Raw genomic sequence first — 25639 nt, 5'->3', positions numbered from 1 at the left:
TTACCAAGATTTAAAATGTTCCTTAAAATGCTGTACAGCTTTGGCCAGCATGTAGCTAATGAAGTTAGAACTCTCAGCACTTTCTTCATGAGGGATGGTGAGTGTGAAATTAGGGGAAGGCAGAATGCTTACCTCTGTCATCGTTACATCTCGTTTGGAAAAATTTCCTTCATGAACACCTGGAACTACCTAAGAAGAAGGATTATACAACAAAAGATTACTAAATTCCAGCACACACTCAGCATTAATTTAATACCACATTAGTCAGGATAGGCTAAGTTGTGCTGAGGTAACAAATTAGCCCCAGCATTCCAGTGGCTTCTTATAATTTATTTTTCACTCATGTTACATGCCCATTACAAGGGCTGTGAACCACCTAGATGCTCAGGACCCTGGCTGAGAAAGGAACATCATCTCACATGTGCTGTAGCACATGTAATAACGCATGGCTTTCTTTACATCCTCATCAGAGAAAGAGAATGGATAATCACACACAGGCTCTTCTCTATCTCAGTCTAGAAATTTTTGTTCCCATTTCATTGGCCAGAACTTAACACATGGCACCACTTAACTGCAAGAGGAGCAAGAAAGTGTGAGTGAGAGGATGGGATATTTGGTGAGCGCTACTGTCTGTGTCACAAATATTAATGTGATGTACCAAGTTTTGTACTGAGTTTCCACAGGAAATTTACAATTTATGGTTGTATGTGCGATTTTTGTAAGAACCAGTCATCTGAAATGCACGTCGTTTACTTTCTTAATAAGTTCTCAAGGGCATATACTTTGATTTTAATAATTTAAACGAAACTGTAATGACATGCAACTTGATGTAACCTTAAGAGAACTATTTTGGGGCTTCCCTGGTGGCACAGTGGTTAAGAATCTGCCTGCCAGAGAGACTTCCCTGGCGGTCCAGTGGTTAAGACTCTGCACTTCCACTGCAGGCGGCGCAGGTTCAATCCCTGGTTGGGGAACTAAGATCCTGCATGCCCCACGGTGTGGCCAAAACATTAATAAAATAAAATAAAAATAGGAGAAGAATCTGCCTGCCAATGCAGGGGACATGGGTTTGAGCCCTGGTCCGGGAAGATCTCACATGCCGCGGAGCAACTAAGCCCGTGCGCCACAACTACTGAGCCTGTGCTCTGGAGCCTGTGAGCCACAACTACTGAGCCCATGTGCCACAATTACCGAAGCCCGTGTGCCTAGAGCCTGTGCTCCACAAGAGAAGCCACTGCAATGAGAAGCCCGCGCACCGTAAAAAAGAGCAGTCCCTGCTCGCCGCAACTAGAGAAAGCCTGCGCACAGCAACAAAGACCCAACGCAGCCAAAAATAAAATAAATAAATTTATGTAAAAAAAGAACTATTTTGAAAATGTGTTCAAATAAATTTCCCTATCAAAAAAACTAAAGCAGAATATTAAAAAGCCAAATCAACACTGGTGATTTCTTAATTCTAGTTTATAAAGCTAACATAACTTTCCCCCTTTTCCTTTTGATACATGTAACACACATAAAAACTGCATAAAGCGTTTACGTCTAGTTGAATAAACAATTATAACACTAACATGTAACTACAACCTAAAAAGCATAACTTTTTTCACCTGCTGGAATTTGTATATTATTTTACAAAAGATTCCTCTTCAGTATGTGCTGTTTTACAAATTTGCACTTTCCATTACATGATGAAATAAGAGCCGTTTAAAGAAAAATAAGTTTTACAAGCGGTTCAGCAAAGTGGTTAAGTCCAAGGATTCTGAAGAAAAGCTGTTTGGCCTTGAATCTCAGTTCTACCATTTACTAGCTGTGCGACCTCAGACAAGTTGTTTAACTTCTCTGTACCTCATCTGAAAAATCTGTGAAACAATCATACTCACCTTATAGGAACACAGAGTATTAGATGATCTAATACACGGGAAAAGTTCTTAGAACATTGCCAGACAAATATTGAGTGCTCTTTAGCAGTGATTATTATTAGAAAAATATACCATTGAAAACCATAATTTTATTTTCTATGGAGTTTTTTGTATAGAAGTGTCTTTGTTATCAATATCAAAAATTTTAGTTAAATCAATTAATGTTACTCAGATCCACTAGAATGGAAGCAAATTGAAGCATAGAATGGAAATCCTGACAACGATAAAAAGTTAAATATTGGCTCTACTTTTCTAAAGATTGAAAGCATTGCTAAAATTTTTCTTAAAATTTTATTCTTTCCCTCATTCCTTACAAGAATTTTTCCTCTTTAAACTAAAAGTCTATATTTGTGAGAATGATCAAATATATCACATTATTTTACTCTCCTAGGGAATGATCTATCTAATGAAGTAATAGAGAGTCAGCAAGAATTGATAGTGGCTTTCAAAACCTTTTGACTATGGTCTACAGTTATAAACACATTTGTCATCATGACTCAAAAACACACATTTCTTAGAAAACAAACTTAGGGTTACCAAAGGGGAAAGGCGGCAGAGGGATAAATTAGGAGTTTGGGATTAACAGGTACATACCACTATATATAAAATAGATAAACAACAAGGACCCTGTGTAGCACAGGGAACTACATTCAATATCTTGTAATAACTTATAATGGCAAAGAATCTGAAAAAGAATGTATATATAAAAGAATATATTGACATATATATAACTGAATAACTTTGTTGTACACCTGAAACTAATGCAACATTGTAAATCGACTATACTCAAATAGAAAAAGAAAATAAACCACATCTTACATATAAGTTATACACATATATAAACACACATCATGGAAATGAAAGTTCCATGACATACGCATCTGACTTATTAAATGCAATGCACTCTAATATTTTTTCTTCTGGTGTGTTCTATTCTGCTTTTGTTTGTTTGTTTAATGTGCTGGTTGTGACTCTCTAAACTTATTTCTCAAACAACAACCTTGTACCTTGAAAGAGAGTGAATCACTAGGATACAGAATGTCTTAGGTCAGACTGCCTAGAAGCAGAGCCTGAGATTCTGACACAGTTATTTATTAAGGGTGCTTTCAGTAAAACTTTTAGGGGGATGAGGCGAGCAAGATAGAGAAGAGGGAGATGCTAATCTGGGAGGTGGCCTTCAGGTGACCTCCAGCCTCAGCCTGATCCTGCAGGGAGCTCTGGGGCATAAGTGGCCCCAAGGACAACCCTTTGGAGAAGATTTCAGGGGTGAGCAGTTAGCAGCAGCACCAGCTGGAGTTGGTAAAGGGATCCCGGGGGATTGTTAACATTACATGCTACACAAAATATTGTACCTTCAATTGCTCTGCCGGTGATTTTTGTATCTGGGTCTTTTTAGGAGCTCACCAATACCAACCTCATCAGAAATCACTTGCCTGGTGCATCGTGTATTAATGTAATATGGTGTGTGAAGGGGGTGCATCAGGGAAGAAATTCAATCACTATTTTATGTTATGCAACAGGAGTTGTTGATTGCAAGTGGGAGACATGGTATAAGTGCAACTTAAGATAGCAATGTTTATATGTGAATATTAATATATAACTGTGTTTAATTTTCAAGGTAAGTCAGTAGCTTGTTGTGTCAAAAGCTAATGAGAGCTATAATTTACAGAGCTCTTGTTTTGGATAAGGAACTTATACTCATTGTTTTACAGACATTAATTTTAAGGTAGCTATTATTATTCCCATTTTCCAGATGGAAAAACTGAGGCCTAGAAAGATTCTGGAACTTTCCCAAACTTATTCAGCTGGTAAGTTTCAGAGTCAGCCTTTGATCTCAAGTTGCTTTACCTGAAAGTCTTCTCCCTTAAAAACGACATTGGCCAGGTTTCTTCATGGTTACTTGTATCAGCACTATAGCTCTAAGCAGAATTAGCCATCTCTGGATTAGAAAGTATTTTGTGTTTTAAATTGATTTTCTTTATAGAGTTTCTTGTTTTCTAAAGACCATGCACAAGTCAGCCTGAGTACAATCACAATGGAAGTACGAATATCCTTCTAGAGCCTGTTTTCAAATTCAGACATAATTAATAAGTAAATTAACAGAAAAATCAATGTATGCACACTTAGTCTCCATAACTGCTCTTGAGTCTCTCCATTACCTTTATGAAATTGAAGATGTTCTTGGTTCCTAGGGTCTGGTTTGCCAGTTCTGTCACCCAGCCAAACTGCTCTCTCATCTTCTCCATCAGGTATGTAGTGTTCTCCAAGTGATGCTGGGTCATCTGGAGAACCTGGGCATACTGCTGATTGGATATGTTGACCAACTCAAGGGCCTCATCTACTTTTGTGTATAGTTTAGGAACATCAGGACAGTCTAGCAAAGAAGAAAGTAACATGGTAAAGAAAAAGGTATGTGGGACTTGGAGTTGGGTGTTGTGGATTTAAGTCCCAGCCCTTAAGCTTTCTACTTCCAGTCTTTTGACCTTGAGTGAGTTTTCAGCCAGGTACAATCGTCATGAATGAAATGACACTGCAAAATGCCTGCTCACAGAGCCAGCACACACTGAAGATTTAAAATGTTCCTTTTCCTTGTCTTCCTTTCCATAGTGTCTCTGAAGGTCATTAGGGCTGCTCACTTATACTCTGATCAGGACACAAGGGAGATTGCACTTTTCTGCCACCTGGAAGTTGAGCATGGCCATATTCAAAGTGATGTGTCTTACTGCTGGAGGAATCCTTTAAGAATGGTTTAGGATTTATCACCCTCCCTCCCCTGACAGTGGAACTAGTTTTGCTCCATATGGTGGAGGCTCCATCAACCTGAGTGAGGAGATGTGCAGCAGAGCTCCCATGCAAGCTGTAATTGACAAGACAGAGAGAGAGAAAGAAACCTTTGTGCTCACAAGTCACTAAGATTCTGCAGCTCTGTGTTATTATTGCACAACAGTCCTTCTGAACTGAAACAGGGTTAAAGGAATTTATAGAGCTGCGTTGATGAGCATCTTGATACTGTGTAAAGATTATTTATCTGCAATCTACAGAAGTGTCTATGTGTTAGGGCATCTTGGATCATAAAAGACTGTTATTGTAGAAAAAGATCACAGGCTCTTTCGACTATGTCTTCTGCTGTTTACTAAGAAACCATGCCTTCAGGAAGATAGGGGTGGGGGAGAATCCACCAACCAGAAGCTAGGTGACTACCTCATCTCAAGTCTTAAAAATTGGTTATTGTTTCTTTTTGATATGTAGATATAATGCAAGATCCTCCAGCCTTCACACTTTTCCAAAATTTGTGTTGGGATCTTCAGGAAAGGGAGACCTTTGTACTTGCAGGTAAAAAAAATTGCAATAGTGTACATTTGAAAAGTAATTCAAGAAAATATTTTGAAAACAAAGAGAGTCACAGTTAACAAGATACATTATACATTTGAAAGGAGATCCAGATATTCTTTTAAAATGTCTTCATTTGCAAGTTTAGAGTTGTTAACTTTTAGAATAGTGGTGTAGTTTTTTTTTTTTTTTTTAATTATGGGGGAAGAAGGTGGTGAGCTACCTCATGATCTTAGGCAAGGAGAATTCTACAAGGGACACTCATTTACTCTTTTAGAGAGTGGAAAAAGATTTCCCTAAAATAAAGGTGAAACTTTGTGCAAAACAAAATTGCATGAGAAAGGAAAAAGTAAAACTATCTCTATTCATAGACGACATAGTCTTGTATACAAAAAATCCTAAGGAATACATACACACACACACACACACACACACACACACACACACACACAAAACCATTAAAGGTAATAAGTCAGGGCTTCCCTGGTGGTGCAGTGGTTAAGAATCTGCCTGCCAGTGCAGGAGACATGAGTTCGAGCCCTGGTCCAGGAAGATCCAACATGCCGTGGAGCAACTAAGTCTGTGTGCCACAACTACTGATGCCCGTGTGCCCTAAAGCCTGTGCTCTGCAACAAGAGAAGCCACCAGAATGAGAAGCCTGCGCACCTCAATGAAGAGCAGCCCCGCTCACCGCAACTAGAGAAAGCCTGCCTGCAGCAATGGAGACCCAATGCAGCCAAAAATAAATAAATTTTGTTTTTAAAAAAGTAATAAATCAGCAAGGTTGCAGAACACAAGATCAATATACACATATCAGTTGTATTTCTATACACTAACAATGAACAAACCAAAAATGAAATTAAGAAAATTCCACTCACAATAGCATAAAAAGAACCATATGCTTATGAACAAATGTTTTAAACGAACTGTAAGACTTGTATTGAAAACTAAAACACGCTGTGAGAAAAATTAAAGATGACTTAAATAAATGGAATAACATCTATTTTCATGAATGGGAAGACTTAATATTGTCAAGAAGGCCATACTCCACAAATTGACCTATAGATATAATGCAATCCCTATCAAAATCTTAACTGCCCTTTTTGTAGAAACTGACAATCTGATCCCAAAATTGACATGGAAATGCAAAGGATCCATAATAGCCAAAACAAAGAACAACATTGGAGCATTCACACTTCCCAATTTCAAAACTTACTACAAAGTACAATAATCAAGACAGTATGGAATTGGCATAGGATAGATATATGGACAAATGGAAGAGAATTGGGAGTCCAGAAATAAGCCCTTACTTCTGCTGTCCATGGATTTTCAACAAGAGTGCCAAGACAGTTCTACACAGGAAAGAATAGAGTTTTTTAACAAGTGAAACTGAGACAACGGGATATCCAATTGCAAAAGAAAGAAGCTGGATCCTTACCTCATACCATATACAAAAATTAACTCAAAATGCATCACAGACTTAAATGCAAGAACTAAATATATAAAACTTTTAGAAGAAAGCATAAGCATAAACCTGTGTGACCTTGGATTGGGCAATGGTTTCTTAGATATGACACCAAAATAAAAAAAGAAAAGAAGAAATAAAGTAGACTTCATAAAAATAAAAAACTTCCATGCTTCAAAGGATACCATCAAGAAAGTGAAAAGACAGCACATAGAATGGGAGAAAATATTTTCAAATAATATATCTGATGAGCATTTGGTATCTAGAATATGTAAAAAAAAAAAAAACTCTTACAACTCAACAATAAAAAGACAAATAACAAAATTAAAATATGGACAAAGAATTTGAATAGACATTTCTCCAAGGAAGACATGCAAATGGCCAATAAAAACATGAAAAGATGCTTGATATTATTAGTGATTAGAGAAATACAAGACAAAATCACAATGAGATACCACTTCACATCCACTCGGTTGGCTAAGATAAAAACGATGGGCAATAACAAGTGTTGATAAGGATGTGGAGAAATTAGAACCCTCATACATTTCTGTGAGAATGCAAATGGTACATCCACTTTGGAAGAGAGTTTAGTAGTTCCTCAAAATGTTAAACATAGAGTTACCATATGACCTATATATATTTCATGGTATATACCCAAGAAAATTGAAAACATATGTCCAAACAAAAACTTGTACACAAATGTTCATAGCAACATTACTCACAATAGCCAAAAAGTAGAAACAAACCAAATATCCATCAGCTAACGAACGAATAAACAGAATGTGGTATATCCATACAATGGAATATTAAGCAGCCATAAAAAGGAATGAAGTTCTGAGAGATGCTACAATATGGATAAACCTTGAAAAAATTATGCCAAGTTAAAGAAGTCAGTCACAAAAGACCACAAATTGTATGATTTCATTTATATGACATACCCCGAATAGGCAAAATCAGAGACAGAAAGCAGATTATTGGTTGCCAGGGGCTGGGTAGGGGAAAGGGGCGGGGAATGGGAAATGACAGCCAATGAGTATGGAGTTGCTTTTTGGGGCGAAAATGTTCTGGAATTAGATAGTGCTGATGGCTATACAACTTTGTGAGTATACTAAAAAACACTGAATTGTATACTTTATGGTATATGAACTGTATCTTAATGCTGTTACTTAAAAAAATACACTCACATAATCAGTACCTTAGGGCATTTTTTTAGTCACCGTATAGACATGAGAATGAGTGTTTCAAGAAAAGGAAGAAAGAAAACCCACATTTAGCAGGTGTCTCTTATGAAATGTGACAATATGCATCCATTAGCTTTTGTTGCACAACAAACAAATATTTACTTCTCATGTTTTTGTGGGTTGGTTGGACTATTCTTATGTCTGAGCTAGCTCAGCTGGGGCTGGATGGTCTAGAGCCTCACATTTTGAGGGTCTCAGCTGGCATGGCTGGGACCTCTCATCTTCCAGAAGGCTAGCCTGGGCTTGATCACGCAGTGGTGGATAGGCTTCCAGTAGCAAGAGAGGACAACTTTAACTCACAAGCACATTTCAAGCCACTCACATTTGCCAATATCTTGTTGCTTAAGGACAGACCCATGGCCGAGCCCAGATTCTCAGGTTGAAAAAACAGACTCCAGCTTTTGATGGGAGGAGCTGCAAAATATTGTGGCTGTTTTGTCTTTAATCTAGTGTGCATGTATCACCTTCTGCCTGTGAGAGTTTCCAGTTTATACCTGTGGTTGCCAAGCAATTATTAATATTGCCTACGTCACTTTCAAAAGAGATTCAGTTTAATTGATAATTATATGGTGTCATGTAACAGAAACTGGGCTGGAGACAGACATTCCTTGGTATAAATTCCATGTGCCTACCTCCTATATTAAGAAATAAAATATAACCCAAACAGATGAACCCCCACTGTGACCATTCCACATCAAACTCCTTTATCTTGAAACTACTATTTTGAATTTAGGTGTATACATCGAGTACCAGTAACTGGTATGGGAAAAGAGCTACTTACAGTAAGTCCATTTAAAATTGGGACCAAAAATGCATGGTAAATAATGAAAAAAAAAAGATTTATAATGTTTTGGAACATATTTCATTTACCTTATATTTTTCAAATATAAGATTATAATTACAGCTGTATGCTTAGTCTTAGAACAAAGAATGAGTTAAATGTTGATAAAAGAGGCAAAATCATTGTTTGACAAAACATACAAGAGTTGTTTGTAAAATACTGGAAGCAACTTAAATGTGCTTCAGCAGGAGAATGGATAAATAAATTGTAATGTGCTTACACAGACTAACATACAACAATGAATTCGTGAAATTAGAAACACACGCATTCACATGACTAAATCTCCCAAACTGTACTGAGTGAAACACGAAGGTGCAAAAGAATACATAAGCGATAACATTTATACTATTAAGAAATATTATCCAAAACTTGGAAACAATGCAGAAGAATGGCTGTGTGTCCTTTCAATGTCACATAAAGTATTGTCTAAGAGGTCCACCCCAAGATTACTTAATTCTCTAGGGAAATGATCCTTTGTCGGATTTACTAGTCACTGTTGATTTGGCCAGACTCCACGAAATTAGATGTAAATTACAGATTGAAAAGTTGCAAATAATTTTTGTCCAGTAGAGACATAAATTATTTTGGTCTGATAGAAATCATAACTGCAAAAGTTACAGTTTTATTACCCTTCGGTACATCAACTAGTTTTATATCTAACTTTGCAATCTTACTTCAACATTCTGTCCTTGACTGTAAATACTTCAGTCTCTCCTGTACTCATTTAAACCAGCTTAATCATTCTGCTCGTTCCCTTATTAATGGAATCAATCAATCTTTTGAATTTTTTTTTTTTTTTTTGTGGTACGGGGGCCTCTCACTGCTGTGGCCTCTCCCGTTGCGGAGCACAGGCTCCAGACGCGCAGGCTCAGCGGCCATGGCTCATGGGCCTAGCCGCTCCAAGGCATGTGGGATCTTCCCGGACCGGGGCACGAACCCACGTCCCCTGCATCGGCAGGCGGACTCTCAACCACTGCGCCACCAGGGAAGCCCTAAATCAATCTTAACACGCTCATTTTGTACTTGTATGAGTCATATTTTTAAGCTTAAAAGTTATACTTTGACAATATAAAAACTAAAAACATGTAAAACATTGCTATGTATGGTATATGTGTGTATGTGTGCTATATATAAACACATGATAAAAGTATAAAGAAACACAAGGAAAACAACAAGGTCCTTCTGTATAGCACAGGGAACTATATTCAACATCCTGTGATAAACTATAATGGAAGAGAATATAAAAAACTAATGTATATATATATGTGTATAACTGAATCACTTTGCTGTACAGTAGAAATTAACACATTGTAAATCAACTATATTTCAATAAAATAAATTTTTAAAAAAGAAATACAAGGAAATAATAAGTACCAAACTCAAAATAGAAGTTTCCTACAGTGTGGGGACTATAGTCAGTGATGGTGACAAAGGTGGTTAAAAGTTACAAACTTCAAGTTATAAAATGTTAGTACTAGGGATGTAATATACAACATGATTAATATAATTAACACTGGTATATGTTATATATGAAAATTGTTAAGAGAGTAAATCCTTAGAGTTCTCATCACAAGGAAAAAATGTTTTTCTCTTTTAAAAATTTTTTTACACGAGATGATGAATGTTTACTAAACTTACTGTGTTAATCACTTCACGATGTCAAATCATTAAATTTATAAGTGCTGTATGTCAATTATATCTCAATAAAACTGGAAGAAAAAAAAAATCCAAAACGATTTCCTTATAAGGGGATAAAGAGGATGTGATGTGGAAGGGGCACCAGCGGGGGCTTCATCTATTTTGGTAATGTTTTATTTCTTCATCTAGTATTAGGCACATGTGTTTCTATTATTTTATTCTATATACATTTATCATAAAATATAAAAGTTTAAATTGTATGGGAGGGCTTTCCTGGTGGCACAGTGGTTAAGAATCCGCCTGCCAATGCAGGGCACACGGGTTCGAGCCCTGGGCCGGGAAGATCCCACATGCCACAGAGCAACTAAGCCCGTGCGCCATAACTACTGAGCCTGTGCTCTAGAGCCCGCGAGCCACAACTACTGAAGTCCATGTGCCTAGAGCCTGTGCTCGACAACAAGAGAAGCCACCGCAATGAGAAGCCCACGCACCGCAACAAAGAGTAGTCCCTGCTCAGCGCAACTAGAGAAAGCCTGCGCGCAGCAATGAAGACCCAAAGCAGCCAAAAAAAAAAAAAAAATTGTTTGGGAGCACATTAGGACAGCCTCGCCTCTGTGTTTTTCCTTTGCAGCAATCAATTTATACTGCATGTATACTGTGTGACTTGATGTATACTGATTATTTGATGTGTTTATATTGTATTATCTGATTTCTTATATATTGTCTTTCTTTTTCCAGTTTTGTTGAGAAATAATTGACATACATCACTGTATAAGTTTTAGGTATACAACATGATAGTTTGGCTTACATATTCACAATATATTCTGAATTGATTACTGTTGTGGGTTTAGTTAACATGCATCATCTCATACAGATACAATAAAAAGAAAAAAAAATTCTCCTTGTGATGAGAACTCTTAGGATCTACTCTCTTAACAACGTTCCTATATATCACACAGTAGCTTTAGCTATAGTCATCATCTTGTACCTTACAGCCCTAGTACTTATTTCGTAACTGAAGTTTGTACCTTTCAATCACCTTCTTCCAATCACTTCCCACACACACACACCCCATCTTCTCTATTATCTTATGACAATCAGGGAGAGATTATTCTTCAAAGCTTTTAACTGGAAGTTAAAGGAAGTTAATGATACATAGGTGGCATGTTTGAGTGGGACTATTTTTGTAAGAGGTCAGTATATTAGTGTATATTTTTCTCTTGTAAAAACTTCTGTTGTCTGTATGCAACCTTGTAACTGTGACTTGAAAAACAAACGCTTGAATAATGAGAATCATGAGTACTTCAGACATTTTATTTAATCCTCAAAACACCTGTGTGAAGTAGCTATATTAATTTCATTTTCCAAATGATGAAACAGAGCTGCAGAAAGTCACCCAGGGAGCAATTCTGAAGAAATAAGACCCTCATCTGCTCTAATAAAAAGGTCCAGTTTATATTCAATCTCTTGCTTCAAATCTTAGCCACATTTTTTAGAATTTCCTTCCCTTAGGGCTTTGGCAAGGTAAAAAGCAGAAGCACAGGAATCAAAAGCTCTTCTTGGATTTTGCAAGAAAATTTGCGTTCAGACCCTAGTGGTTGGGAAGTGACTTCAGCTGGGGAGGAGAAGGGACATGAAGGTCGGAGGAAAGGGGGAAGGGCCGGTGGAGAGACTTTTTCACCTGGGGAAGGAATGAAAGCTGCTCTTGGTCAGATCTGGGAGGACGCGAAACGTGCTGCTCAGGGCTTGGGAGGAGAAGCTACTATCTGTATTTAAATACTAATTAGTAATTAACCCACCATCTGGAAAGAGTTAATGCCATTTGAAAAAAAACTTATTTGGCAAAAAATTTGCTTACACATTTTGAAGATTTCTTCATTGGTGGTTTTCTTTCTCTGCAGTAAGAAGAAAGAAGTTACCCTAATTTGCTGAGTTCTCTTTCGCACACAAGAGTGTTCGCTTGGTCTTTAAAAATTTTTTCACGGGAATAATGAGGGAATTTTTAAAAGGGGAAAAGTAAGTTGACCTACTTTTGAATAATAAATGTTTATAAACCTGCCCTGAGCACCCCCAGACGGCAATGAGCACGCCAAAAAGAGCTTGAAGGGAAGCAAATGAATCCACGATGCCTGTAAAAGTGAGATTTGTGACCTCTGACCAGAATACAATCGAAACCCTGAGAACATAATAATCATTTACCTTCCCGCAGGTAATCCTGACATTTTTGGCATCTTGCGTGAAATTGGAGACATTCCGACGAGTTCTGGCGAAGCTCTCCGCACAGCCCTCGGCCCCGCACAGGCAATGCCGTCCTACTCAGGCCGCCCTGGGCGGAGTCTACAAGTAACAGCATTTTCACATCAGTGTCGTTAGAGAGTTTGAACTTTAAAGGCATGGATAGAATGTCATTTCTCTTTCTAACCAGCACTTGCAAAATCTTTGTTCTGTATTCAATCGTAAGAGTGCATACTGGTGCAACCAGTTACTAGGACAATTTGGCATCTATTGAAAAGTGCATGTATCGGGCTTCCCTGGTGGCGCAGTGGTTGAGAGTCCGCCTGCGGAGGCAGGAGACACAGGTTCGTGCCCCGGTCCAGGAGGATCCCACATACCGCGGAGCGGCTGGGCCCGTGAGCCATGGCCGTTGAGCCTGCGCGTCCGGAGCCTGTGCTCCGCAGCGGGAGAGGCCACAACAGTGAGAGGCCCGCGTACCGCAAAAAAAAAAAAAAAAAAAAAGTGCATGTATCCTTTAATCCAGCAGTCTCATTACTGTCATTATTACTCATCATTACTATTATTACTACTTGCTTCCCCCAAACCCCACTCCCCACACAGAGGTTAATGCATATAATTTTATTTTCAGGAAGGAATCATGAGGAATTATTCATAGTAACTCTATTGGAAGAGAGACTTGATGGGGTGGGAGAAGGCAGCTTTCATTTCTTTTGTTCCTTTGTATATTTAAATTATTTTAAATTTAGTGTGTCTTATTTTTATCATTATTATTTCTGATATCATTGGGGTTAACTAGATATGGAATTGTAAGCCACTTTTCTCTTTGGGCTTCTATTAAAATTTTTTCTAGTAATTATTTTAATTTTTTCAAGCTGTAATTCAAATGTGTATTGGAGTTCCAAAGATATTGGAAATGTCTGTTTTTTAAACTGGGTGGTAGGTATTTATTACTATTCTTTTTTGCATTTCACATATATAATGTTATAAACAGTAAGTCAAAGATTTAGGAAAACATCTAAAGCAGATCAACTTTTAAGAAACTTTTTTTTTCCTGGAATAATTAACCATCCATATAAAAATGATGTAAAAAGAAATCGTCCAACAGCAAATTGACAATTCCCAATTGAGTGTTTCACATTAGGAAAAATTTGTTATTAATTTTTAACCTGATGATATTCTGTTATATTAAATCTTTGATGTTAAAAAAAATGAAACATTTCGAGATAAATTGTGAAGTTTACTGGGACTTCCCTGGCAGTCCAGTGGTTAAGACTCTGTGCTTCTACAGCAGGGGGGCAGGGGTTCAATCCCTGCTCAGGGAACTAGGATCCTGCAGGCCGCGTGGCACAGCCAAAAGCAACAAACAAAAAATTGAAGTTTATTGTTTAAAAACCTACGAGGCATTTGCTAGATCATCTGGTGGGTAAGGCAGCCATCCACTTGGTTGAATAGGAGTCATTTTCTCCCATTCCCTATAGATTTAGTGGCATCTCCTCTCACCCCAGAGAACCCCTGTGAGTTCTACTGTAGAGCAATTCTGCATTATGTGCTGTTAATTTTGTCTTCTCTATTAGACTCCGAGTCCTTTGAGAGAGGGGATTTGGTCTTGTCATTTTAATCTTGTCATTCTTCCCTAACTTCCTCTGTCATTTCACTTAAGATATGGTAGTGCAACTGTTCACTGACCTGTTTTTCTTTCTCTGGACTAAACTCCTAAAAGTTAGGGGCTGTGTCATCTCTGTCATAATCATTGCTTGTTCACAGCATCTAGATGAATACTTGGTATATTCAAGGATGGCAAATTGAGGGCTATCTGAACCAATTCCCCATGCTATACTCATGAGAGTAGCCCATCGCCTACCTTCGGCCATGCCAGAACAGAGCCTGAGGGCCCTTCTAGGCAGTTACTTCTAGTAAATCATCTACCCTCCCAACTTGCCTGTTTCCCCCATGGGAAAATTAAGGACAGCAAAATTCTCCAGGGCAGGATTAAAACCCAGAACTCCCAGCTCCCAGCACCCAGCACTGTGTGAAGCTACTACACCACAGTTTTACCGAATGGATCTCATCTATTCTCTCTAGGGATTTGTAAGCCAAGTGAGGATAACTGCAAAAGCTATCTTATTCTGTTTCAACAGATTCAGCAACTGAAGTCTAGAAAGAACAAAGTAGGAAAGAAATTCTTTCATATGGAGACTAAAATGAAACAACACTCAATAAAATTAAAAAATATATTAAACAAGATATTTCATATTTTTATCACCTTTTTCCTTTTAACAGTGTTCATTATTCAATTTTAGCTACTTTTCTAATTTTGGCTCTTGGGATGATGATGACAAATAAAGCCTATCTGTGAAGGCTGCCAGATACGTAGTTTACACTCAGAAGATATTAACCACTGTAATTGACAGGAGGCAGCTTTCCTATTGATATTGTAACAGATTCCACAGATTTAGTGGTTTGAACAACATAGATTATTTTACAGTGCTATAGGTCAGAAGTCTGAAGTGGGTCTCAGTGGGCTAAATGAAGGTGTTGGCAAGGCTGTTCTTTTCTGGAGGCTCTAGGGCAGAATCCATCTCCATGCCTTTCCAGGGTCTGGAGGCCACCCCCGCCCTTGCCTCCTGTTCCCCTTCCTCTATCTTCTAAGCTGGCAAAGTAGGGACAAGTTCCTCTCGTGAGGCTGTCTCTATTGATTCTTTTCTGCCTCCTTCTTCTACTTTTAGGAGCCCTTGTGATTTCACTGGAGCCACCTGGACAACCCCAAATACTCTCCCTACTTTAAGGTCAGCTGATTAGCAACCTCAATTCCATCTGCAACCTTACTTTCCCCTGCTGTGTAACCTAACATTTTCACAGGTTCTGGGGATTAGGATTTGGGTATCTTTGGAAAGCTATTATATTATTCTGCCTACCGCAAGGGGCAAAGGTTTATTCTCATTAGGTGGATTTTCTAGGGGCAATAGGTTTATTCCTCACCTACCACCAGTCCAGAAAAGTGATGGAAACTACATGCAAATACCCCACAGCCCCTGCCTGCCTATTTTTGATAAACTGTCCTCATGTGCTCATCTGGGAAGAGAATCACTCCTCTGTTGAGCTTGCTGTCTGGTTAGGGTAGGGACACTGGAGAGAGAAGAGTATAAAGGTGTAATAAAGGCTTTTTTTGTTTGCTGTTTTGTTTTTGTTTTTACTTTCTGCACTTGCAGGGGACCCTGGATCTCTAGATTATCACTGAGGTGATGGTGGTGCAAGGAAGGAATTGACTAGTTTAGATTCCTCACGTAAGTGGGATATAATATTTGTCCTTCTGTGTCTGGCTTATTTCACATAGCATAATGTCCTCAAGGTTCATCCATGTTGTCACAACTGGCGGGATTTCTAGAAGGAGCCTGTTGCATTTTTTGTTAGAGAAAAGCATCCCTGTCCTTGACTTAATGTTCCATAGAGATATGTCCAAGGAAACACAGATTCTACCTGTGGCCCACACAGCAACTCTCGTTTCTGAGATGCTGCCTCCCAGGCTCTCCACAGAAGCCCAAAGAAGTTACCTCCTCTGCCTTAACAACATAAAGCAGCATTGCTTTTTCCAATATGGAATATCAGGGTGGTATTGGTAGAAGGCGATTATTATCATTTACAGAAATTTCTACAGTCTTGGGTTTGTCTCTGAGTATTTTCTCTGGTTTTGTGCATAAATGATGTGATCTAAGGGATTACAGTAGCGATGCAGAGGAGGTCATGGAAGGCACTAAATGTGACCTGGTTTTACATGGCACTAACTTTCTCCCCAAACTGGAAGTTGAGGAGCCTGGACTGATTTTAAAGAAACCCCATGGTGTTCAAGCAGAATAGAGCCAAGCATCTGCCTGAGTTTTTTTTTTTTTTTTTTTTGCCTGAGTTTTAATAAAGGAGGCAACTGTCTTTTTCAAGTTCTCACCTTACCAGGGTTTTCTTTCTCAGCTTTGAAAATTTGCTTTAGAAATAGAGAACAGCCCCACAGAGCTCTCGACAAAGACGGGAGAAGGCTAGTGTTTGGCAGACCTCAAAGCTTTTTCTAAGAGGCTGTGAGACTTTGATTATCCATAAACCATCACTCTCAGGAACATTGTACAATGACTTAGAAATGGCTACCAGTTCCAAAGTTAAATAAAACTCAACCTTTAGTACAGATATCTAAATAATCTTTTAATACTTGCCTTTGTCTTGTTTTGATAAATCCTCGATTGCCCTCAGCATCTCAGTAACTGTTGCACTGACACTTTGATAAATAGAGAGACTGAAATTACAAAACAGCTGGAAGAAGCTGGGAATGTCCCAGCTTTGCACAGGATGTGCTTTTTTTGCTGGCTCTTTGGAAAAAGCTGGAAAAAAGTAAGGCTCCATGAAGTCTGTATCTGACATGAAATATGATTGAAAAGCCTGGTCAAATTCTTGCTGCATCTGTTTGAAGACGTCAAAACTCCTGTTATAGAGAAATCCCACATCCACAGTCAGTTGGCTGAACATGTTCTCTATCTGGGTCAGTTGTGCATCTCCCTCAACGAACTTCTCACCGACGGGAAGGTCTTTTTCATTATCTTCATGGAAAGGAAACAGAAACTGATATATCTTCCTGAAAAAATGTTCAAGCTGTGGGGTGGGATGGGGGACAGAAATGAAATAAATTAATTTTCTTTTGGACTATTTTTTTACTGTGAATTTTTATGTCAACTTACAAGTAGTCATTCCAAATCAAGAACAGTTCTGGGCAAACTAGGAAAACGTGATCCACTTTAAGATAATTTATTAACATTCATGTACCTGGCTTTGACTTTGACTATGGAAATAGGGTCTGAAGTTCCTCCTGGTTTCTGTTTGTCTACCAAGGCCTAAGAAGGCCAAGTTTTCAATATTATTGACAAGCCACAGTCCTGATGTACTGGTGGTGGTTGGCATGCATGGTTTTAGACCGTGCAGCCTGAAAACTGTGAAGAAGGCTCTTGTCTTTCCCCTCTGCCTTAGTTCTTCTTTTTTTTTTTCCTTCAGTGGCATGCTATTCGTGTCTTTATGCTCTCCTCTCTCTCATCTCATAAATTAGTCCAGGGAAAAGATCAATACATTCACACTGAACTATAGATGCTTAATACAGCTAAATAGGTTACTTCAAGATGTTACATATTACCCGTGATCAAAGCCCTCCTTGGCTGTAGTCAAAGGAATGAAGCTCTAATTATAGAATTTCCTATTCAGGGGGAGATCTTCCAGCAGTCACACCATGTTCTACTTCATCTATGTGACACATAAGTTCGTGCCAGAACACAGTTGCCCTTGTATGATAGTGATATGACCCTGTTGTATGTTTTGGAATGTAGCAACCATCAAACATCACTGTGGGAGCACTCCCCACCCCTGCTCAAGGGCTGTTCAAAGAATTCTCCAGGGATTCTTAGAAGACTCATGCCTTTCTCAAAAAGTAATCTGGGTGGATCATCTGCCTCTCCCTCTGCCAGCTTCTGTTTACCTGAACCCAGCCACAAAAATGAAACTTTAAAGGCCCAAGAAATTGTCATAAGGTCACACAAAAGGTGCAGATAGGAATGGTCTCCAAAGCTCCTGACTTCCAGCCAGTGCTCATTCCAGTATACTCTGGTATGTTAGAGAGTGGTTATAAAAATAGAGCAGATGCAATTAACAGTGGAGGCAAATTAACTTGGCATATGAATTATCCTAGGGGTTGTTCCTTCTGTAATTGGGGAAGGCACTGCCAAGCCAGGCGCAGACTCTGATTACTGCACGCTCTGATATGTAGAGGGGAATTTCTCTGCATTGCCTACTCAGCCCACTTCTTGAAGGGGAAGGGAAATTCAGGCCAAGAGAAGAGGAGCCTTTTATGGGTCAGAGCTCATCCTAATCAGGTCACCACCCTCTGTGATTCCCTCTGCCCAGAAGAGAGCCAAAGAGGACAAAAAAGAAAACATGCCAGTCCTACAGGATGTGCATGGATTGGGGTAAAGGGGACGTGAATGTGGGGACGTGTGTGCACGGGCATGTGTGTGCTGCCACAAGAGGGCAAGCCCGTTGAAGGAGAGACTCAGGAGGCAGAGGACGCCTTCAAAGGCTTGGCCTCCAGAGAAAACACTAAAGCAGGTTGAAATCAGAGACTATAATGCTATTATTCAGAATGCAATTCAGCAAACATTTATTGAATGCCTACAATGCTTAAATGAAGGCAGATAAGATATGGTTCCTGCCCTCAAAGAGCTTACAATCTAGTGGGAATGTGTTCATAAATAACAAATACAAGGCAGAAAGAGTCAGGGTGTTTCTGAGAGATACACACAGTGTCCTGAAAGGGAGGGCAAGCACTGGATGGCTGTTCTAACTTAAAAATTATATATCCACAAGTGATTCATACATAAACATGAATGCTAGATTCTAGGTTGCAAAAGGCCAACATCAGATCATCCATATCTATTCTAAATATTAACATAAGTTAATTTTTAAAAGTAAGCTGAAGCACATACCTTAAGAACTTAGAAACCTTGAGCTCTATTTTTCCCTTACCTTGTTTTTCATAGAGGACCAACTGTTTTGGCAGGTTGTATAAACTCTCATGCAGTTACTTTCCAGGCAAGATTTGCATTCATCCCAGGAACCTGTCAAAGACACCTGGCATAGCCTTTCTTCCTCTTCTAGATGTTCTTGAACTTCATTCATAAGTTTCAGAGCCTCCTAATTAAAAAGTAGAAACACACACCCTATTTCCATTTCATGACTCTATGTGTTGTACCTTAGTTGATTTCACTCTTTACAAAATGTGCGTATTCTAAACTAAACTTCTGGGAATTCCCTGGTGGTCCAGTGGTTAGGACTCAGCACTCTCACTGCCAAGGGCCCGGGTTCCACGATCCCTGGCCAGGGAACTAACATCCCACAAGCCCTGTGGGGCAGCCAAAAATTAAAACAAAAACAAAAAATACTAAACCTCATTCCTTCTTCAAGCCCTTAGTGTCTGACAGATCCACCCTGAAGCTTTCTGTTAACTTAAGAGCACTGCTTGATCTCTATTGAAGACCGGGCAGTTCTTATTCACCTGTTAATTTGTACAGTCAACAGCTATTTATTGAGTGCTTGCTATGGGATGGACATTCACTGCCTGTGGGTGAAACAACAATGAAGACACAGCCCCTACTCTGCTGAATGACTGTAACTGATCTGTTTACTTGTCTGTCTTCACTTCTAGTCCTTGAAGGATGTGGAAGATGGGTTTTTAAGGCTTACAAAGTTGACACATTTATTTCCTTCATTTATGCTGCTTTTAATTTTTGTATGTTCTTAAACACTGCAAGAAAGCACAATTCTTGTGTATCAAGTCAAATCTTGTATATCAAATTCCTATGTACTGTATATCACAATTCTTGTAGTGAGTTGCATCCTAATAGCAAAGATGCTGTATTCTGAGGGGCTTCATTCTTCTCATCCACATTCCAAGTACTCCCCCTTGTGGTGCCTGCTGTACTCGGCCAGGTCCCGCCCAGCAGAAGCGACACCTGTCCCTGAGAACGTCAACCCTGCCCCCAGAGCTCCCCCCAGGCCAGCCCCACGTAGACCCCCCCACCCCCGTCTCCCTGCAAGTGTGGGCTTCTGCAGACCGGCTCCCTCCAGGCCTGAGAAGTAGTTCAGGGGGTTTAGGGGATATAATGGACCTGTCCATAAGGAGAAAGCCTCAGAGCGGATGAAGACTCCCTTAAGTGAAAAAAAACACGAGGGAGCACAGTTTCTAACATCAATGTAGTATGCACTTTTACCTATGGGAAAGGAAAAAGAAATCACCCTTTCCTGGCATATTAAGTCCAAAGAAACACCTGGGCACTGACAATCCCCGCACATTTCCTCTGCAGGGCTCGGATTTTTCAGCTGCCCTCATGGCAGAATCCTGGGGCTAAGCTGGGTGTCATTTGCTACGTCCTACATAAGAAACCTGGCAGGGCTCCAGTCTGCCAAATGCACCTCGTGATCCAGACAGGTTTAACTTGTCTCTTTGGGCTTTGCAGAACAATTTTGGAATCCTCCAACTTCTCAAGAAATGTTGCCTCACCGGGACAGGCAACAGTACTGCCCAGATTTTCTCAATCAGTCTTTTAAATATTCTGCCCATTGTCACTATAAACTGAAATCTCAATATTTCCAATTACAAACTACACTCACTGTGGACCCTTGGGCAAATTATTTAACATCTCTGAGCCCATGTCTCCTTCTTAGCAAATAGGAATAACTGTAGAATCTACCTCTTAAGGTTTCGTATTAAGTGAGATGAGCAAGCAAGGCACATAGTCCGTGATCATCTGATTTCCTTCCACTCACCTCCAAGAGTGTAACAAGAACCAATGACCAAATCACATGGCCCAAGTTTTGGTACTGAAATGTTGCCATGGAGGAAGAAGGTCTCTGGTTTAGGAATGCCTTGTCCATGCCTTCTGCTTCTCCCTAAATGTCCCACCCAGCGATAGATTCCATACTTAGAACTCTCTTCCTGCAGTTCAAAGTCCCACACAAACCTGGATGGGGGTGTGGGGCGTGGGGAATCACTTGAAGCTGCTTTAGGGTTTCCCACTTTAGTAAGAGCAAGTTTCAGATGCTCCCACTAAATATAAATAGGGAGAACCTGATGAGGAGGATCGAGATTACACTGGATCACCTGAGGATGGGATGTGTTTTGTTCTGGGAGACTCGGGGGCACCCACCCCATATTTGTCAATTCGTGATTTGTGTGAAGTATCCTTTATTTTAGATTGAAAATAATTTTAGGGAGGGAAACTCAGGGTTAAACAGGTGTTTCCTTTTTTTTTGCGGTACGCGGGCCTCTCACTGCTGTGGCCTCTCCCGTTGCGGAGCACAGGCTCTGGACGCGCAGGCTCAGCGGCCATGGCTCACGGGCCTAGCCGCTCTGTGGCATGTGGGATCCTTCTGGACTGGGGCACGAACCTGTGTCCCCTGCATCAGCAGGCGGACTCTCAACTACTGCGCCACCAGGGAAGCCCGGTTTTTTCCTTTTTTAAATGAATTTTTAAATGAGTACCCAAACCTTGAGTATAATTCAATGATTTTTAAAAAAAATAAAATAAGTACATCTTAAGAAATAATAAAAATTCTACTAGCTCCTGGGATTCTTCAGGGTCAGAAATGGAACTAACACTTGCTAACCTGACTTACACCAAGCATTCTTTCCATAGCATGTGCTCCCTCCTTGGCTTGCCAGGAGGCCTGGGAAAGGGAGAAAAACAGAAAGTCACTGGGTCTTCCACAGGCACAGCGCCAGTGGACTTTCTCCTGGGTCAGTCATGACAGGGTCACAACATTGTAAAGCAACCATACTCCAATAAAAATTTAAAACAACAACAACACCACATTAATTAACATCTCAAAACTCAGTTTCCTTAGCTGTAAAATGAAAGTGATGGTTTACTCAGATGTTGGAAGGACTGCAGGTGATAATGTGTTTTATAAAGGGCCTGTGAATGATATCTAGTGTGGTTATTCCTGGTGGCCAGACTCACAAGCCCACCAGGGAAGAACACAGCTAGAGGGGCTTCCACATTTTCCTCATGAGGAGCTGGTTTTCATTTCCTCAAGGTCTTTTGATCTCTGCCAAAAGAGAGGAGGGCTTCCAGCTGCTGGCCAAGCAATCTCCTTTCCTCGACAGGGACCCTGTGTGGTGCAGGGAGAGGGACGGCTGCAAAATCAACCAGCTGTTGACAGGCTGACTACAGCTCTGGGGTCCCAGCCTGTGATGTAGCCCTGCTCCAATGGATCAGGGGACACCCAGTGGCCACCATGAATTCCAGCAGCTCCAGAGCTTTGTAACCCCCAGCTTTATAGGTCTACAGGTCTAGGTGTAGATCAAGGTCTAGAGAAGAGATATTAGAACTTGTATTTGTGTTTTTTTAATTTAAAAATCAACTATGGAAAGGAGAAATGGGGAGTTGTTTAATGCGTATAGAGTTTCAGTTTTGCAAAATGGGATGAATTCTGGAGATCGGTTGTCCAATAATGTGAGTGCATTTAAAAATATATATTTCTTAATTTATTTGGTTGAGCCGGGTCTTAGTTGCAGCTCGCTGGTCTTAGTTGCGGCATGCATGCAGGATCTAGTTGCCTGACCAGGGATCAAAGCCGGGACCCCTGCATTGGGAGCATGAGTCTTAACCACTGCGCCACCGGGGAAGTACTGTGAATGTATTTAATACTGTTGAACTGTGCTCATAAAAGTGGTTAAGATGGCGAATTTTATGTTATGCATATTTTACCACAATTAAAAATGTTTTCATGAAAATAAAATTTAAAAGTAATTTACTCCCAATTTTAAAATTTAAAATATTCTCCAAATTATTTTTATAGTTTTGATATTCTCTATAAGGGTATGTTGGAAAATAAATTTAAAAAAAATTTTAACTGTTCTGAGTGTTATGTTAATGGTTAATGATATTAAACTATGAGCCATGCAATATCTATAATTTAGAAATGTATTGAGCTTTATACTGTAACATATGAAGAGTTTTTAATATGGCCCATAGACATTTGAATATAATGTATATTCTCCATTGATAAGATACATAGTTTGGACAACAACTATTAAGTAAAGGTATTTGAATTTAAAAAGTTGATGAGGCTGATGTACTATTTCACATGCGCTGGTGCTTGTGTCAGGCCACTGTGTGTGGCCAGCTGTGCGTGAGGACCCTGCAGAAGAGACACTGGTTGCCTCTCTCTGTTCACTTGGAGCCAATTGCAATGACTTGCCATTTAAGAGAACTCAGGTAAATGATGTTTTTAAACTACTTTTAACTAAACTAGCCCTCACAAAATGAACAGGAGGCTTTAAAAGTTTCTTGAAAAAAAACCCCAGCAGATTAAAAAATATGAATAACTTAAGCTCAAGTAGATAAGAAGCAAATGGCAGGGCTGCCACTTTTTCATTATAAGCTCTTTGGCCTTGTGTCAGTAAAAATATGATGATCTAATCAGATTTGTCAATAAGCTAAAATATTTTCAAAATATCTAGATGATCTGAAATATGGACTTACATCTACCCAAGCTAATGATGATCCCTAAGTGCATTCTGTGCCTTGAGATAATAACGGTAGCAATTCATGTGTCTAATTTAATGAATAAATTAAAATGCATATATTCAGGAGTGGATGCTAACAATAATTATGGTAATAGGGATGGCAAAGAAAAAAACTTTGGAGGCCACTGATGTAGCCAAAAACTCCCAGACACTTTTGACACAATATCCCAACTCAAAAGGCACCAGTAAAGCATTTTTAAGAAAGCAGCACTTCCCAAACAAAGCCGAATCCCCCAAATTCCCGAGTTTGGAGGCCATCGAAGGCCTAATCTACAAGGAATATGTTCTTTGAAGAAATTTGAAATTTTCTTCAAACTCTTCCTCCAATAAGGGCTGCTCTCCAGAAAATCTATGATTAGGGTAAATAAGTAATTCCTCCAGTGCACTCAGACATGCACTTTTTATGGTCCAGATATAGTTAAGGACAGGTGTGATTTTCAATGACTGTACCTGCTTTTCTTCTCTGCATTTCTTCAGGGTTCTCATTAGGTTGCTATGTTCCTCCTCTCTTCTTTCCATCAGGATTTTCATTTGCTTCATGCCAGTCAAAGCCTTCTTCACCTCTTCATCTATATCTATCTCCCCAGCCTTGGAAAAACCTAAAAGATTACGATGTAGTTTTTTCCTTTGAGATCTGATCAGATTACAATGTATCAGAACACAATGAGTTCACCAACTTTTCATGTTCCCCCAGCAGAGGCTTAATTGTTTTTTTTTTTTAACAGCATCAAACTTTGAAAGCAGATCACAATGATTTGGGCTGTCAGCTGCCACATGGACATGGCTACCACCCGGGTGATATCTTCTGTTCCTCACTTCTGAACTGCTAGCCAAGTCAGAGTTCATTGAACCCTATTCTTATCATTTTCCTCAGGGCCTGTTTTCATTTATCCAATTGTTTTTCTTTCCCTTAAAACTCAAGTGTGTTTATATTAGAAGAAAACATTGAATTTTCTTCACAGACAATTTATATTAAATGCCCAACTGGGAATCTTAAACAGAGTGAACAATTTCCTTTTCTTTCAGCTTCAGTTACCTTCCCAGGAGGCATAAAACCTAGAAAGCATCTTGTATAATGCAAGATTCTTTTATAACCTACTGGACATCTCTTACACCCCTTTAATAAGCCTTTAGCGAGTATGAAATTCATGGTTTGTCATTGTCGCTTCACAATAGCAAATGTGGCCACCAAAGGAGCTTAATCTGGCCTCCAAATTTAATTACAGATCCCCAAAAAAGAAACGTTTAAACTAATTTATTTTCCTGTTAAGTACTCAAAGCATATCTCATCAAGCAAAGGCCACAAGTTAATGAGCACAGACCAACCAGATTCAATGTCATTATAACCCATTCTTTCACTATCTCAAGAATAACTGCATGGATTACTTTAATTGTTTAAATTTTTCAAATGCTAGAAAAGAATTTCACTGTTCATTAAAACTGTGCTCAGAGGACACCAAACATCTGGATGAGACCAAGCAATGCAACTCAAAACGTTGGCAAGTTTTATCTCTGTGATGGCAAACATCTGGATATGTGGACCATTCTCAGAGACGCATTTGGAATTTTCTATTTTTATCCAGATGCTTGGCGTCTTGTCTACTTGGCTTAAGTGCCTGGAGAACATCTCACCGTGAAACTAGAGGGCATCCTGAATACGGTTATCTCTCAACTGTAAATCACCATAAATGCCAGCAGGACATGCAAACAGGAAAACGGGACACAGTGCAGATAAAAAAACCAAACATTACCCTTCAGGCCTCCATGGATAGCAGTTTTGTCCTTCCACGTAGGTGCACAATGACAATCTTTCAACCACAGCAGATACACAATAAACACCAAGAGTGGCCGCTTCATGTTTCC

General features: G+C 39.4%; 1 protein-coding gene across 1 annotated transcript; it reads right to left on the bottom strand.

The window, feature by feature from the left end:
- On the bottom strand, positions 1–25639 carry CLUL1 (clusterin like 1). Its single transcript, XM_024757937.1, has 7 exons — positions 25528–25639; positions 24227–24375; positions 19213–19380; positions 16866–17298; positions 12631–12768; positions 4076–4290; positions 1–189 (listed from the first exon to the last, which is right to left on the bottom strand). Exons 1-7 carry the CDS (start codon positions 25631–25633, stop codon positions 1–3), a joined length of 1398 nt encoding a protein of 465 aa, XP_024613705.1. The 5' UTR covers positions 25634–25639.

Source organism: Neophocaena asiaeorientalis, unplaced genomic scaffold, assembly GCF_003031525.2.
Source record: "Neophocaena asiaeorientalis asiaeorientalis breed wild unplaced genomic scaffold, Neophocaena_asiaeorientalis_V1.1 scaffold142, whole genome shotgun sequence".
Taxonomy (NCBI): domain Eukaryota; kingdom Metazoa; phylum Chordata; class Mammalia; order Artiodactyla; family Phocoenidae; genus Neophocaena; species Neophocaena asiaeorientalis.
Note: the sequence above shows the minus strand (reverse complement) of the source record. Positions and strands in the feature narration are given on the sequence as shown.